The sequence below is a fragment of the Thamnophis sirtalis genome, unplaced genomic scaffold (genome assembly GCF_051295495.1).
Source record: "Thamnophis sirtalis isolate CommonGarterSnake01/CBP01778 unplaced genomic scaffold, rThaSir2_p1.2 scaffold_4, whole genome shotgun sequence".
Taxonomy (NCBI): domain Eukaryota; kingdom Metazoa; phylum Chordata; class Lepidosauria; order Squamata; family Natricidae; genus Thamnophis; species Thamnophis sirtalis.
Window position 1 is genome coordinate 18,308,095 of NW_028261384.1, and position 18,363 is coordinate 18,326,457.

Here is an 18,363-nt window from a genome sequence, read left to right on the forward strand (position 1 = left end):
TGGCCAAAGTCTTTGAAACAGATATGAAAGACAATTCCCTAAAGCCAGTTGGATTAAGCGGTGAGACACAGAATTCATGGATGTCCCCGCATGTTTCTTTTTCCATAATGGCTTCTTCTCTTCCCAAAAGAAAAACAAGGTTGATGATGCTTAACCTGTCCAGCATTAGGAACGCATGAAACATTATGGATGCATGAAACATTTTGAACCTGAAACACTCTGCTCCAGTTGTTCTGACCCTTCCAGAAGTATTTCAAGATCAAATTCTCACTTTAAAAAAAAGATGTCATGTTGCTTGAAACACAGAACATCTCCAGTATGATCAGAATGACTGATCTGAATTCAAGCCAACATATTTTGAAATTTAAAAAAATTGGATCACCTGACTGAACATTTCAGGTGTTCGGTAACCCAACCTTTAAGAACAAAGAGGAGGGCTTTAATTTGTCTAACTTCTGACTTCTGTAGTGCCCTTCATGGTATTGGACCTGGGTACTTGAGAGACCGCCTGCTGCCAATTACCTCCACTAGACCGATTAGATCCCACAGATTAGGCCTCCTCCGAATTCCATCCGCTGGCCAGTGTCGACTGGCAACTACCCGGAGGAGAGCCTTCTCTGTGGCTGCTCCGACCCTCTGGAACGAACTCCCCGTGAAGATTCGAACCCTCGCCACCCTCCAGGCCTTCCGCAAAGCCCTCAAAACCTGGCTGTTCCGGCAGGCCTGGGGCTAAAGAGCTGTTGCCCCCGTCTCGAATGGTATGACTGTTGTGAGTTTTAAATTATATATTGTTATGTTTGCTTTTTAAAATTTTTTGTTTGTATCCCCCTTCCCCGGTTCGAGTTGTGAGCCGCCCTTCAGGGGAAAAGGGTGGCATACAAATACAATAAACTGAACTGAACTGAAACTGAGTGCTAAGCCAGTTGCTTAGCAGCCATTCAATGTTGCAATGGAACCTTTAAAGGTACTTTTCATCCACTTACAAAGACCAACACCTCCCATGGTTATGTGGCCTCATTTCAGATGCTCAACAACTAGTCATCTGCAGAATCCCATATTTATATGAGTACAATTTATAATCTTTTTTATGATATTTCCCAAAGGTGCTTTTTCAAAAAGCAACTGGACTTTGTTTCTTCTTTGGCACTATACTTCTCATTCAAGAAAAGTCCTCTTCAGAACTGAAGAAGCTTGTTGGATTAGAAGCGAAATGTCTTAAAGGAAAAACAAAAAATGCCCAGTTGCCTTTTTGGGAAACAAAACCCCCAAACACCTTTAACACAACCATGGCTTGGATGACTGAGAATCTCCAGTTTTTTGTTGATTTGTTGATGCACAATTTATTCACATTGAAGTACAATATCAGTGTTTTATACATTTGAAACCTTCTCTGTTTGTACTGTTAAAAAGAGGGAAATTCAATGTATATGGTATTTAACTTTACGAAGAAACTGTTTGGCGTGTTTTTTAGTTCTGGATTCAAGAGATAGAAGGATGGAATCCTGATAGAAGTACCATGATCCTCAGTTTTTGCCAGAAAGCCAAACACTGAAAGATGAAGGTAAACAAACAGGATACCCCAAACAAATCAGCTTGCCATAAAGTTGTTTTTCCCTAAATCAGTGTTTTTCAACCACTGTGCCGCGGCACACTAGTGTGTCGTGACATAGTGTAAGGTGTGCCGTGGGAGAATTACTTTATATATAGTCAATATAGGCACAGAGTTAATTTTTTTTAACATTTTCTAATGGTGGTGTGCCTTGTGATTTTTTTTCATGAAAAAAGTGTGCCTTTGCACAAAAAAGGTTGAAAAACGCTGCCCTAAATGGTCTTTCATATAGATGGGAACTGTGCCTGCACAGAATCTCTGCTTTTGGCTCAAAGAATTCAAAACAGTGTCTACTCTTTGTAAAGACATAAAATACAACATAAGATAAATTTGTTCCAGATATGAGTGTTATGTCTTCCTCATTCAGTGGGAGTAAACCTGAGTATTTAGTGCTTAGTAAATTTATGTTTTGTAATGACCAACAACAATGAAAAGCTGCGAGAAGCTATCCTTTCCCAGAAAACAAATTGTACTTCTTTTCTACAAATGTACAAGGCAGTATTCTACTTTTTCTAAAGTTTAATAGGCCTTTGAAATTGTGTGTGTGTATGCGCGCACGCGCACGTGTGTGTGCATGCATACTATTTGGGAATTTTTCTTCTGTTTCCTTATTTCAGTTATTTTCCTTATTTTTTATTTTCCTTTTTAATGAGAGTATTTTCATTTCCTTAATGAAATTGGTACCCTCCAAGTGGCATGACTGAAGCAGCACTAGGCTCTTCACATATATAAGGCTTAATATATAATTTTCTATAATGAGTATCTGTTTATGGTATGTAGGAATGACCCTTGGGAGCATAGGTCACAATTGCATAGTGTATGAAGCAAGATGCTCTGGAGCAAGCCTCCCTAAATTATTATCAGGTCATAAAGGTGAAAGCAGGAGAATCAAAATTTCAGTTTTCCAAGATTCTGTTAATGTATCTTTACAATAAAATGGAATTGGCTTATCAGGCAGCCTTTCTTGTCTGTTCTGCACCTCACAAAGAAAGTGGAGTTCCTGTACATTGTTTTGAGTCTTATGTCAGAATATTCATGAACTGGAATAGGACATAGCAATAGGTCAGCCATTGGGGACAGGCTGGAATAGAACATGGTAACAAAAGTCAGCCAATGTATACGCATAACAATTAAGTCAGCCAATGAGGGCTGTTTGGAAACTGAAACAGTATTTGCTGGAGACAGCTAGGTGCCTGGGTGTGGTTTAGGCTTAGTTTAACTGCCCTATTTAGAGGAGGTTCTTCTTATCTGCATTAAGCTCTGAACTCTGAAATGAAATCAATTTCTCCTCTGCCTGTGTTTTTCCTGTAACTACTACCACGTTGGAAAATCCACTATTGGTGTTGTACATTTACTCATGTGTTATTATGTATATAAAAAAATCAATGAATCCTGCTGAATCAGTTATCTGTGTGTGCTTTCCAGAAGTGATTTCTGCAACAATCTCTGACATCTTAGCCGGCAACTTTTTCTAAGAATTCTTTATTTTAAAATTCAGAAATTCAACCTTTCTCCTCAGCCTTTCATCTAACCATCTCTATTCCATCTTGATTGCCGGGGAAGAAAGATCTAAGGTAGAAAAGAAATGGGGAGCATCTGTGCCTCTCTACGTCTCAGATTACTTTGTCAATTATTTGCCCAAATATATTTTGTTTGCCATGAAGGACTCAAAGCCAACCTGATATGAACCTGCATGTTATCCAATGATTTGTGACATTTCTCCTTAGTAACCGTATACAGTTGTATGATTTTTTTTGTAGCCTTAAAGTTACTACTGAGCAATACCTTGTGACGTGACTTTTTGCCCATGAGCTCTTAATTTACAGAAATCTCAACACGCACAAGAATTGGTTACACTATTATTATCTATTCCAAAGACCATCTGCAGAATTTTTTTCCAAAAAGAGACTGGGGTTCCAACAATATTTAATTAGGCACATGTATAAATCTAATTCATTAATATTTTAATTAAATGCGTGAGTTAAAGAATAGTTCAAATTGGGAATGAGAGAAACACAATTTTATAAGAACAGTGTACAAAGCCTTTTGGGAAAAAACATGGTGTTTTTCTGCAATTTTTGGCAATACAAAAAATAAAGACTGCAGTTGATTTACAGAACTATTCTTATAAAAGATAAAGCTTTCCTCTGTCCAGTCATGGCGGTCATCTTTTATTAGCTAAGGGACCCGGCGCTGATAAAAAACATTCCCATGGTCACGTGGCCAGCACCAAAGTGCATGGAAACTGTTAACATCTTCTCACCGAAGTGGTACCTATTTATCTACTTGCATAGTAAATATGGGGCAAGTAAAACAGAATTATTCTTATAAGAATTCTATTTTTAAAGCATTTTTAAAAGTAACGTAACTTGCAATAACGTAATATTAATAATGAGAAAACACCACATTTAACAGATTTCCTTTTTTTAATTTGTAGTGCAAGAAACATAACCAAGTTAAATCACAGAATCAGTACTAGTTGAAGAATGTGGAAAATTCTCCTATACAGAGGTAGAATCCAGTGCACAAAGCTAAAACAATATCCAACAGTCTAAACAAGACTGAGCAAGGTTTTATGGAATCCACTTGAAATCTTAAGTATCAGACTGTATGTACATACATACAATAAACAGACTATACAATCTTTAAGGTTGTTTAATAAACTTCACAAAATTAGAATAAATTTATTGAAAACTTTACATAAAGCAAACTTTTTCTCTTTCTGTCATGCCTTTCTTTAAATCCACCTGCCTCGTTATTATTATTATATTTGCTGGAAAAAAAACTGTTCTGCAAAATCTCAATAAAGCAATTGTTTTTAGCCATATAGATCTAGTCCATTTCAATTTAAAGGTGGCGATTCCTTTCTCTCACCCTGCTATTTTCCTGAAATTAAAAGACACTTTTAAATAATTCATTAAAAAAAAAGGAAAAAGTCCTTTAAGGTCCTTGATTCCAGGCCTTTGAGGACAGGAACGTGTTCCTTCCTTCCAAAATTAAGCCACATAAATGTGTTATTTCATGAAAATAAGGGTATTCCATTGTCTATAAATAAACTACCTATGATCATGGTTTTAAGGCTTAATGAGATCCATGTCAATAATGCTTGTCTCCTTATGCTGCTGCTGAAACTAATGGGAATGATTCTGGAATACAGTGATAGATGTTTAGCCTAAGCAAGATCCTTATTAAATGTCTGGAAGGTATGAAGTGCAAGGGACAGTAAGGAAATGCAGGAAGGAAAATTCCTGGTGAAACATACTTTCTCTGTTTTGCTGAAGCAATACACAAAAAGCAAAACCAATATCATCAAAACATCCCTTGACAAGTGAATTCAAGAAGTCATGATACTCAAGCTGATTTTGGCTGATTGGTTGGTTTTCTGTATGGCACCTTTCTCGCATGTGCAAACTCAATTATTTGTACAGAACATGCGTGTATGTATGCGTGTATGTATGTGTATGTTTTCATAGATTTTCACGGGATATATATATGGGAAGGATGACAACCAGTTTTTAAAAATAATCAACAAAGTAATACAATTTTCTTCACAGTTTGTATTTTGTTTAAATTCCTATGAGCACCTACGCTGGGAAAAAAACCTCATTTTTATTCCAAAATCTAATCTGTGATAAAACACTTGTTTTTATTACACACACACACATGCCCCCGCATGTAAATGTATGTATGCATGTGTGTGTGTAACACATACACATATAATTCTTCTCTTTTTTCTTCCATAGATCCTTGAATCCATGGAACTTTTTTTAATTTTTTTTCTTTTTTATATATAAACAGATTGGTTTCCACTTAAAGTAAAGATATAAAACCCTTTTGAGGCTATTGCTTGCAACATTGAACCAGGGAGTGAAGAAAATCAACTATTTGGGCCATACAAAAAAAGATTCTTACTCTCATTCTTTCATTGCATTTCTCTCGCTTGACTCCACCTAATCTCTAAACGATTTAAAAAAAATCTTGCAAAAGAACTATTATATCTAAAGCAATGTCTGCACGTTGGCCCAAGTTTCACTTGTCACCTGAATCCTTTTAGCAACTCTGTCTTTACAGTAAGAAAAAATAAACCCATCTGAAAAAAGGTAGGAAGGCACATGCAACCACATATATAATACAAAGCACCAGTACTGAAAGTGCACCTTAAGGGCAATATCATGACACCGGTTGCTATAAATTAAAAAAAAAAATAGAGAGAGAGTAAAATAAAATTATGCTCAATCACCTGATCTTATATACTTTGGGTTCAGCACTGTCAATCAATCGGTTTCCCCAAAAATACAGTAAAAGCACACAAGAAACAACAATATCCATAAGAATTAAGAGGCAAAAGGCTAATAAAACAGCTTATGAACAAAAGCACATCAAAGTGTAGGGGCAAAAGGAAAAGGCTCTCTAATCAGAGGTTCATGTTGTGCTACTACAGGCACTGCCTTCTCCATGGTTGTTACAGAAGAGAAAGCAAACTCAATCAAAAAGAAAAAAAAAAGAATGTGAAACCACTAGAAGATATTGAAGAGGATCTCAAAACACGTCCAACTTTTTTCTTATTATGGTTCTCGCAACCTTCTTTTGAGACATTGGTTTTCATGCCATTATTTCTGTTAAGGGCCTTTTATTCTTCCTCCTCCTCTTTAATGATCTTGTATTGGTTTCTGAGGTTTCATCCTCGCTAAGTGGGATATTTTGCACAAATATTTTTAAATATTTGCTTTCTCCCCATCAAAAAGCAGAGGAGTTGTAATAAACAAAAAAAAAATCTTCTTTCAAAGTTCTTTTTAATGAGTCCCTATAGTTATTCTTGTGTGCTACACAAAAGGGGAGGCACTGTAAAGGCAGATCTAAAAATAAGGAAAAAAAATAACCAGAGAAAAAATTCACCAAAACCAACCCTCCCATCCAAAGTTGATGATAGAAACAGTACTTCTAGAGTCTTGTATCTCAGATTTCAGCGTTAGGAGATAACTGCAGGAGACCATCGAACTACAGACAGATTGTCTGAACTGACTGACCGTTTCTTTGCAGATTTCCTGAAATCCTTATATTTATCTTCACACAAGCGAGAAATAGCCTGTAAGAGAATGGAGAACGAAGAGGGTCAAACATACACGATGACTTGATTTGCCAAAACCTCCAGATTCAAAGTAGGTCCTCCACCATTATGGCACATCCAAGTGTGTGCCAAGAGAATGGCACCTGAAGCAAAATATATTCTTATAACATAAATGCATGGACTCCAGTATTATATTGAGCTAAAATATTGCACCAGGACCTGGGCCATCCTCCAGTCAGGGTAGCTGTTTGGATGACTTTGGACTATTCATCTTTTTCTAGCCCAACTTACTCCACGGGACCAGGAAGAAACAGAAGATGGAATTCTATGGATGCTGTCTTGAGCTCCCATAGGAGTGATAGGACACAAATCTATCAGAGAAATCTATCTACTCTTTCTCCAGGTCATGGAAAAGCTTAGGAACCTCACTCTCTTTACTGTACTGCCAAACACATCATAGTTGTATGGTGTAAACTTTAGAGACACCCATTAAAACAGTCTGCTTGGAAACCAAGGCATGAATGAATCAATAAACTGTTACCAATATACTCTGCGGAAATCTCTACATCGTTTGGGAAATGAGTTTGGAGTAGAGAATAATGGATAGTATAGTATAGTAAAATATAGTATAGTATGGTGTGGTGTGTGGTGTATGGTATGTGTGGTGTGCTGTGCTGTGATATGGTGTGGTATGATATGGTGAGAAAATTGCACAACATTCTCAGAGACTCTTCCCAACCTGCTTACAATCTTTTTGAATTTTAAAGTTTTAAACTGCGCATGCCCAAGATGGTGTCTTGTCGTGTTTGAGGAGAGCTTCGGGGAGATGATTGTGCTTCTTAGGGGCTTTCAGGGGTACCCTATTCCATCGTTGGTTCCAGGTCTAGCTATGAGACCTTCCTGGGACCTCGGGGATACCCTTGAGCTGCGATTTACTGCTTCATAGCCGGAACATCGTGAGTGAAAGGGGGTGGCTGGCGGTGAGAGAATAAAGATCGTCAGTGGCTGCCGATGTGGGTGCAGTCAGCGGCGGCGCGCCCGGCTTGGGATCTCTGCAGCCGGCGTGGATGGGAACGCCCAGCCTGAGGTCTCTGAAGCCAGCGTGGGTGTGCTCAGCGACAGTGGCGGGTTGCCCGGCTTGGGATCTCTGCAGCCGACGTGGATGGGCTCACGCCAGCTTCCTGCTACCCCCCTTGAACACAGCTGGCATGGGTATGGTCATCAGAACGCCCAGCCTGGGGCCTCTGAAGCCGGCGTTGGTGTGTTCAGCAGCAGTGGCGATGGGTCGCCCGGCTTGGGATCTCTGCAGCCGGTGTGGGTGTGCCCAGCAGCACCTTTCCACTACCCCCCTTGAACACTGTCGGCTTCCACCCCCCATGGACATGTCATCTCCTCGTTCTATCTCTCCGTGATGTCATCCCATTTGGTTGATGCCACATTCTCCTCTATGCTATACTGCGACAGAACTTTATTCCCTTCGGGAACTCCCCCTTTCCCGGAGATGGCCTTCTTGCCTATCAAGACGCTTTCTCAAGGACGGATTTTGGGATCCCGAGAGGTGGCATGCCAAGAAGAGACTGCTTAGGGTTTTTTTACAGGGGTTTTTAAATCAAATTTTAAGGGGAGGGCAGGGGGGTTGATACGGATTGCTCAGACAGGCTTGGGGGGGAGTCTGCCAGGGCACAGGCCAGAGCTAACTAAGGGGTGTGGGTTGGGAGTACTGGGAAGGGTTGGGATTCCGGGGGAGACATTAAGCCATTCAATTGGGGGGTCCACTATCTCTACTGTTTGTGGGAGAGGCAGATGTGGTGGGGGCCAAGGGCCAAATTATGTTTGGGGGATGCGGGTCCGCTGTTTAAGAGAGATCGCGCGTTCCGACCCTCATCACCCTTCTCATACCCCTGGGTGCTCGGGATTACAGGACCCTGGTCTCCGGCTGGTGTCGCTTAACGCCAGGTCCGTGGTACATAAGGCTCCCCTCATTTACGACCTCATACAAGAGGGTGGAGCGGACCTGGCATGCATTACGGAGACCTGGTTGGGCCATGAGGGGGGTGTTCTCCTTAGTGTATTATGCCCACCAGGCTTCCGGGCATTTCACCAGCCGAGAGCCCAAGGCAAGGGTGGGGGGGTGGCGATGGTTATTAGGGAAAGTCTCAGACCTCAGGAGGTCACTGTGCCTCAGATAGGTCGGTGTGAGTCCCTTTTTGTGAAATGGGGCCTTGGAGTTCAGGTGGGCCTTTTTGTTACATACTTGTCTCCCTGCTACGTTTCATCGGCCCTGCTGCTGGATGTGTTAGCTAGATTGGAAGTTGATTTCCCCAGGCTTATGATCCTAGGGGATTTCAATCTGCCTTCCATTGGCGAGATATCTGAGTCAGCTCGGGAGTTCATGGCTTCCATGCCGGCTATGGACCTAACTCAGTTAAATCAAGACTTCACCCATAATGGGGGACGCATGCTCGACCTGATTTTTGTTTCTGGGCAGTGGATGAATGATCTAGATTTAGGGGATATTTCTATCCAACCCTTGTCATGGTCGGATCATTTCCTCATCAGCCTTGCTTCCATACTGCTATCCCTCACCGCAGGAAGGTGGAACCGACTAGATGGTTATGCCCCAGGCGCTTAATGGAACCTAAAAGGTTCCTGATGGAGCTTGGGACTTTTCCTGAATCCCTTGCTCACAACTCGACCGAAGCCCTATTGGAAGCCTGGGATAGGGCAGCCACTGGGGCTTTGGATCGTGTTGTGCCCTTGCGGCCTCTGCCCCGGTGTTGATCCCAGGTAGCTCCCTGGTTTACCAAGGAGCTCTGGAAGATGAAACGCCGGAAAAGATGCCTAGAGAGTGGTTGGAGGGCCAGCCAGTCTGAATCTGATTGAACACTAGTAAGGATTCATATTAAATCCTACTTAGTGGCAATAAAAGCAGCAAAGCAGCAAAATGGCAGCATTATTCTGCTCTTATTGCATCCGCAGATAACTGTCCAGTCGCCCTGTTTAGGGTGACCCGCTCCTTACTTAGCCAAGGAGCTGGGAAAGACCCCTTGCAGGGTAGGGCTGAAGAATTTATTCAGTATCTGCAGGATAAAATTGCTTCCCGGGAGGTGACTCGAAGCTGGCTCCAGGCAATTACCAACACTTTTTTAAGAGAGGGGTTCTTTTCCACCGCCTTGAAGGAGGTGGTGGTGAGGCCCCTCCTTAAGAAGCCTTCCCTGGACCCAGCTTCTTTAGCCAACTATCATACGGTCTGCAACCTTTGCTTTGTAGCGAAGGTTGTTGAGAATGCGGTAGCACGTCAGGTTCCCCAGTCCCTGGATGAAGCTGTCTACCTGGATCCGTTCAGTCGGGTTTCAGGCCCGGATACAGCACGGAGACGGCATTGGTCGCATTGGTCGCTGATCTCTGGCGGGCCCGGGATAAGGATTGTTCCTCTGTCCTGGTCCTATTAGACCTCTCAGATGCTTTCGATACCATCGACCATGGTATCCTACTGCGACAACTCGAGGGATTGGGAATGGGGGGCACCGTTTTACGGTGGTTCTCCTCCTACCTGTTGGATCGGTTGCAGTTTGTGTTGACTGGAGGGCAGGGATCGACTCCGAGGCACATCACTTGTGGGGTGCCCCAGGGTCGGTTCTCTCACCCCTCCTGTTCAACATATATATGAAACCACTGGGTGAAATCATCCATGGTTTTGGGGTACGGTATCATCAATATGCTGATGATACCCAACTTTTCATCTCTACCCCAAACCACCCAAACGATGCCCTTGACGTGATGTCCCAATGCCTGGAGGCTGTGCGGATCTGGATGGGGAGGAACAGGCTCAAACTCAATCCCTCCAAGAGGGAGTGGCTGTGGTTTCCGTCATCCTGATTTGTGCCTCTTGTTCCATCTTTGATGATAGGGGGAGAAATTTTAGCCCCCTCAGAGAGGGCCCGCAATCTGGGCGTCCTCCTGGATACGCGGCTTAGTTTAGAAGAACACCTTTTTACCAGGTTCGCCTGGTACCTCAGTTGCACCCCTTTCTGGATCGGGATGCTCTGTGCACAGTCACCCATGCCCCCGTCCTTTCTCGCCTGGACTACTGTAACGCTCTCTACATGGGGCTGCCCTTGAAGAGCACCCGGAAGCTTCAACTAGTCCAGAATGCGCGGGTTGTCATGTGGTTACCCAGGTACTCCCATGTTACACCCCTTTTAGGAGGCCTGCACTGGTTGCCGATTGTCTTCCAGGTGCGATTCAAGGTACTAATTATGACCTTGAAAGCGCTCCATAGCTTAGGTCCAGGATACCTGCGAGACCACCTACTGCCACCGGTAGCCTCCCATCGTCCAGTGCGATCCCACAGAGTTGGCCTCTCCAGGATGCCATTGGCCAGACAGTGTCGACTGGTGACCCCTAGGGGGAGAGCCTTCTCTGTGGGAGCGCCTTCCCTCTGGAATGAGCTGCCCCCGGAGCTTTGTATAATCCCCAACCTCCGGTCCTTCTGACGCGCCCTAAAAAGTTGGTTTTTCCAGCAAGCCAGCCTGGCCTGAGCAAAACAAATCAAAGTAATGATTATTGTTAATTTTAATTGGGTTTGGGGATATCCTATTTAATTTCTTTTTAACTTTTGTAGTATGTGTTTCTTTTAATGTTGTACGCCGCCCTGAGTCCTTGGGAGAAGGGCGGCATATAAATCGAATAAACCTCAAACCTCAACCTTTTTGGACTGTTGCCCTCTGGCAGAAGATACAGAACAATTAAAACCCAGACCACACGTCTTCTGAATAGTTTTTTTTATCCCAGAGCTATAATTGCACTCAACAATGAACTAAAGGGTCACCATCAGTAGTGAACTGTTGGACAGCTTTACTTGGTCTGTTGTATGGATGCTTGGGTGGTTTAGGGGCGGGGAATTTTTGGTGTGTGTTTGTGTGTGTGGGATTGTCAGGAGTGTTGGACCTGGTCTTTGGGTGTTATGTAAATTTCATTGCATGGGTATACTGTGTATATCCGTACAATGACAATAAAGTAAAGTAAAAGTAAAATATGGTATGGTAATGGTAATGCTTATGGTTATGGTAGGGTATAGTATATAGTATAGGTAGCAAATTGACACAGATCAATACTTTCTGGTGATAACAAATGAAGTTACAATTTGATGATTTTGGGAATTGGTGTAACATAAAACATTGTAATATTCAAAAGATGAGATGATCAAGAGTCTCACCTCAAGTTTATATGCTCTTTCCCTGCTGAGAGGTTCTAGAGGAAAACTCAGATTGTTTGCTTCTGCTAAGGAGCGCAAGTCAAAATAATACTTAGCATAAACACTTGAGGGAACATTGATGTTGAACTGCAGCAACTCAAGAAATTGGCGTTCCAATTCATTCCTGAGAAATAGAGACAAAAAGGAAGGAAAATTTTATTTGCCACAATTCACAACAGGCTGAGCTGAGTGAACAACAAACAAATAAAATGTGAGTTATTTTTAATAGCAAATGCCTTCAAAGTTCATTTTTCTTTACTTTGTGTCTGTCTTCCTTATATATTTAAATGAAAAAGATGTCTTTCATAATCACTAACCATATAATGTGATGGAATATTGGACTCTTTACTAGAGACATACCAATCATATTCTTACTTATGGTTTGCTGGAATTGACAAGCTTTTGTTTGTTTATTTATCAGAAATGTTAGACATAGACTAAGTTAGTTAAATTTATTTCATTATGACCTAAACTTTAATCCGTTTATCCAACAGAATCTAGGTTAAGCTAATTTGGTTGGGTCTAACATTGTGTATTGCATGTATTTGTATTTACAAGTCGTCCTCAATTTATAACAATTCATTTAATCACCATTCAAAGTTACAACTCTGAAAATAGTGACTTATGACTAATCCTCACACTTACAACCAGCACAGCATCTCCAAATTCTTGTGCTTGGGAACTGGCATATATTTAATCCTAAAATCATATGATCATCATTCACAACTTTTCCAGATAGTTTCCAACAAGCAAAGTCAATAGGGGAAGTTTGATTTGCTAAATAACTATGTGATTTATTTAATGACTGATCTGTTCTGTTCCGCCTCATTCATATTTCATTTCATTCATATTCCATTCCATTGAATTCATGAAAATTTTAATCTCTTGTTCCCCAGCTTTCTTTGTTCCCAAACTGAATTGTCTTTTATTAATCATGCTGCTCCATATGTGTAGATGCTATTTTATTTATAACATTGTAAGCCACTAAGACGGACACGGTGGCTCAGTGACTAAGACGCTGAGCTTGTTGATCAGAAGGTCAGCAGTTCAGCAGTTCAAATTCCTGGCACCATGTAACGGAGTGAGCTCCCGTTATTTGTCCCAGCTTCTGCCATCCTAGCAGTTTGAAAGCACATAAAAATGCAAGTAGAAAAATAGGAACCATCTTTGGTGGGAAGGTAATCCATGTATCTTTGGTGTTTAATCATGTCAGCTACATGACCACAGAGACGTCTTTGAATAGTGCTGGCTCTTCAGCTTAGAAAGAAAGATGAGCACTGCATCTAGAACACTGGACACTGTTCAGTGTCATTTCAAAATTACATGGGTGGCAAAGAGATTTAATAAATAAATTTCTCAGCCTCTTCAGATTCCCATTGCATCTGTTATCAGCAAATAAGCAAAGATGGGACCAAACAATAAACTCACATGTCTTCAACTGTGATATCTTTCAGGATCTGACAATAGTCCACATTCCACACAGCTTGGTCATCCCAAACTTTGGATGCAAGTAGAATTGCACCAAGCACAATTCTTTTCCAGTTTGATGGACAAATATCTATCTCTGCATAAGTTAACAATCTTTCAAGATATACCTGAAAAGACATGTGAAAGCAAGAGTTCATACATTTCTCTAGCTGAATAGAAATAAGAGGAGGAAGAAACCCAATTATACCCTCCTACCTGAGTGATCTTTAAATGGAAAATTGTTTCCAGTGGTACCATATAAATAATACTTCACAGTTCAATAACAGCATACACTTTCACTATAGTTTTCATGGCAGATTTCTGAAAATATTTCAGACTTGATGTAATAAACAATATTTAAAAATAACCAGCAGGATTACTACTTTAAAAGCTTTTCTAGTATGAGTTTACCACTGATGATGGACTGAAGTACCCTTGATTATTCGCTGATCTGCAAACTCCTACACAGAAAACCAGCAAAGATGTTAATGCAATCAACATTAAAGAATAAAAGGCAATATGGTATGGGGTGTAGAAATCTAACAATGCAATTTAGCTGAATTACATCATAAGAACAGTGATCATGTAATGCACAAAATGGGAAAGGTTTTGTGCCACGATACTGTAACTCTGCTTTTATCAATCTTCTTTTTGCCTCTCCAGAGATAATGTTGTTTTACCACTTGCATTCTTTATAGCTGAAGGCTTTTGTTCTGCCATGCCATGCACAAGAAGTAACTTCACTGCACAAGTTGACAGCAACAAGAATCTTATATGCACAAAAGTGGAAAGACACATTGATTCCAACAATGGAAGAGTGGATGGAAAGTGATGGAGTTTACAAAAATGGTAAAATTGTCTTATTTTAATTAAAGAAAAGAATTTATCTAGTTTTCTTCCTACCTGGAAATCACTGCTGGATTTTATGCTCAAAACATGAAAAAAAATGAATTTAGCTTTTGATGATTGGAATGGTTTTATAATTATAGAAATGGCTTGAAATGTTGGGAAATGTAAAGCAAAAAGTTGAGGTATTATTTTTGTAATCTATTGCACTGATGAAAGACAGAAGTTTAATTTTATTTCATTATTTTTTTTTGCAGTTCCCTTTCTTGGTTTTCTAACTTTTAAACAAATAGAAAATTTTGATTGTATATTTATATCATATAATGACTTTTAATAAAACATATTATTAAAAAAAGAAATAACTACATTGCAAAGTAAGCAAACTATAATTGCTTAAATAAAAAAAATGGACTGACATTAGATTAGCACCAACAAAAATGAATTTTGATCTCTGGCCATGTGCTGGATTAATAGTAGTAGTCATCTACAGAATAGTATTAAGATTGACTAGATATTATTCTTATTTATTATTAGGTTTGATTAGTCATTGGGTCTTCAGATGATCTAGATCAGGGGTCTTCAACCTGAGCAACTTTAAGACCTGTAAAGTTCAACTTCCAGAATTTCTCAGTCAGGCTGGCTGAGGAATTCTGGGAGTTGAATTCCACAATCTTAAAGTTGCCAAGGTTGGAGACTCTTGATCTAGATCATGCCTGTCAAACTGCCAGCCCAGGGGCCGAATATGGCCCATGCAGGCCACACCTACCTTGGGTTTACAACAGCAAAAACACTGTGATACAGCCCGCGATGCTATTGGGTTTGACACCCCTAATCTAGATGTATGGCTAACAGTATGCAATATACCTATGAACTGAATTTACTTGAAATTTGAATTTACTAGTTGAAAATTTCTAGACAGCCTGAAATCCGAAGGTGGTCAGGAAAAACTGAAGATACAAGATATGAAACAGACCCAATTTTTGGTAGTGTCTGTAGGAGGGGTGTCAAACTCGTTATCATCATGTGATGTATCACAACTTTTTTCCTTTCGCTAAGCTGGGGGTAGGCATGGCCACTGTGTGATGCATCTGGGCCGCTGACCGCAAGTTTGACACCCCTGGTCTAGAGCAAATCTAGGGGGAACATGATTACTGAAGAAAAGAAATTTAGGAAATAGGAGAGTAAAAGTATAATACAAGACAGATCTATCTCCCAGTATAATGGCTAGAAAGTGGCAGTTTTGAATAGCTATAGAAAAGTTACATAGATTATGCTTATTTATGGGCTGCGGTGGCGCAGTGGTTAGTAGCCAGTACTGCAGGCTACTTCTGCTGACTGCTGGCTAACTGCAATTTGGCAGTTCAAATCTTACCAGGCTCAAGGTTGACTCAGCCTTCCATCCTTCTGAGGGTGGTAAAATAAGAACCCAGATTGTTGGAGGCAATATGTTGACTCTGTAAATCGCTTAGAGAGGTCTGTAAAAGCGCTGTGAAGCAGTATATAAGTCTAAGTGCGATTGCTATAACTGTCTTTTTCTTGAAATTTTAAAACTAAATTTAATGGTAAGAATTTAATGAAAAGCATGGATAGCCACTAATCATGCTGTCCTTTCTCTGAATCTTTTTTTGCTATCTTTTCAAACAAATTATAAGCTCACTGACCATTACAACTATAACAAATTCTGCTGGATTTAACAGAGGGTTGTGCAAAGCAGTTCTGAATTGCAGAAAGTCTTCAAAATACTATTTTAACTTCATTAGCCAAAATAGAATCAACATCTAATTCATTTTAATAATTAAATTATAAATTTCCAGCAGTTTCTACTACTTACCGTTAATTTAAAGCAAGTCAGAACAATCTTCATTGGAATAAATGAAGAAAAATACATGAGAAACTTGATGCCTTAGTCTAGAAAACTACCTTTTGAAAATAATTTAATGCTAACTTTGCAGTAAGTAGAGGCAGTGGTGGAATTCAGCCAGTTCACACCTATTCGGGAGAACCGGTCGTTTACTTTCTAAACAGTTCAGAGAACCGGTTGTTGGAAGAAATATTATTTTGTTTTTTTCTATTTTACAGGGCTAAACCTTTAAGGAAGGCTGGAAGGAAACATTCTGGCCTAATCTTTATTGCCTTGATTACAGAAACTCCTCTCCAGTTAACCCTTATTACATTGTAACAGCTAAGATGAAAAGTCCATCGATGTGAGTGATGTTGAATTGGCCACGCCCACCTAGTCACATGATCACTGAGCCCCACCTACCCATTTGGTTATTAGGGCAGAGAACCGGTTGTTAAATTATTTGAATCCCACCACTGAGTAGAGGGCTATTATGTGCATGGTAAACAATTCCAAATAATTTACAAATACAGCCACAGATCGCAGGATTTAAATATCCAATAGTGGGAATTTATTCTGAAGTGAGAAGGGCCAAAATATATCTTACTGCATGGTTTACCTACATGCAATCACTTTTTCTGTCCATTTAAAGTTTGAGATGGGAAGGGAATAGCCTGAGGAGGAATGGAAAATTGTCTTGCTTCTGCAAATTCAGTTCTTTCATAAACATTATCCCCAAAGACGGTTCTCTTTTCTGCAATAAGTTGCCAATGTTCCAAAACTATTTTGGTCACAATGGAATACAACTTTTATCCTAGATTTAACTTTTTAAACATCAGACTCCTACATGGGTCAGTTATTCCAGCACTCCTTCAAATAAATATCAGTTGTTACTAACGTCCTTGAAAGTTGTCCAAGACTATTTGCTTGAAGCCATGCCGATGTGTACTCAAGTTCAGAAATATAAAGTTTCAACTTATAATATCTTTTGGATCCTGCGTATCGACACCCCACTCCCATTGGTGTAATATCAATAAAAAGGCAGTAACAAAACTTCTTTGCAGGATCAAGAGATAATCTAAGCCAGGGTGCTTTTAAATAGACTGCTTTACTATCTACAATGATGGTTACAATTCTCTTTGGGAGAAAAAAAATGGGTTGTTTTTTTTCAGCCTCTGCCACACAGGGAGTTGTTATATTTTAAGGCCAGTATTTCACCACTGAATTATGGTTCTCAACTAAAATCAAGGCTGGAAGGAAAAGAGAAAATCTACTTTTTTAAATGGTAGCATCCATTGTGTGCGGAAGTTCCCTAACCCACTGAAAAATAAAGCTATGTCCTTTCTACCTATTCCCCCTATGGTTCATGTCTCTATTCTATTTTATTTATTTTAAATTTTGGTCAAATAGAAGATGGCAAAAACAGTATTTTCCACATACACACCCCATTCATTTATTCTTCAAACACCTCTGTAATAAGATTAAGGTTAGAATTAGGGTTATTTAAGTAATTTCTATACGACACATCTATATACAATATTCTATATTGTAGCATGTCCATCTTGAGATTACAATATTTAGTAGATCACAGTCAATGACATGAATTAATATCATAAAACAATTAAACTTCAAAAACAAGATGAAAATCAAAGTAAAATATTATATAAAATTGTGACTTGCCCAAAATCACTCTGTGAGGGAGATGGGCGGCTTCTAAATTAGATGAATATTTAATAAATAAAAATATATAAAACAGCATCAAGCTAAAATTTAGATAGCTGTCCAAAACAGCTTCAATGGAAAGAAGACTAAAGGTTAAAGAACACATAATCTAAATATGTACTAAAAGCACATGGACCATTGTGGTCAGATTAGAAGAAGCACCATTGCCAAATCGGGGATATATGATTTAAAGCTTACTATTGCACAGGTCCAAAGAGCATCCACAAAATATGCACTTGTTCGTTCATAGTTTCAAATGTACCACTCTGGAGGCAGCAAAATCCCTTACTGGTTGGCCACAGTCTTCCCAGGCCATCAACCCAGGGATGGGCTTCAAAAATTGCAGCAACAGTTCACTGCTCAGTTGCTGGGTGGGTGTGGCCATGGTGGATGTGGTGTGGTCGGCCTCCTGCACTACAGCAGAGGGGACGTTTTTCACCTTCCCCAGGCTCCAGAGGCTTTCCTCGCGCCTCAGGGGGGAGGGGCAAAAACTGCCCCTGCCTCTGGACTTCTGGAAGCTCTGGTAGGCCCGTTTCCCCTCATCCTGAGCTTCC

The 18,363-nt window shown here is 40.2% G+C and overlaps 1 protein-coding gene across 1 annotated transcript in view; it reads right to left on the reverse strand.

Moving 5' to 3' along the window:
* Window positions 1-4,016: 4,016 nt before the first annotated feature.
* Window positions 4,017-18,363, reverse strand: part of CCNY (cyclin Y) — a 121,056-nt gene continuing 106,709 nt past the window's right edge. The window contains exons 8-10 of the mRNA XM_014060170.2: window positions 13,363-13,529; window positions 11,896-12,058; window positions 4,017-6,695 (exon numbers count right to left, since the gene is read on the reverse strand). Of these exons, the coding sequence (XP_013915645.1) occupies window positions 6,579-6,695; window positions 11,896-12,058; window positions 13,363-13,529 (447 nt within the window). The 3' untranslated portion in view covers window positions 4,017-6,578. The remainder of the gene's footprint in view (window positions 6,696-11,895; window positions 12,059-13,362; window positions 13,530-18,363) is intronic.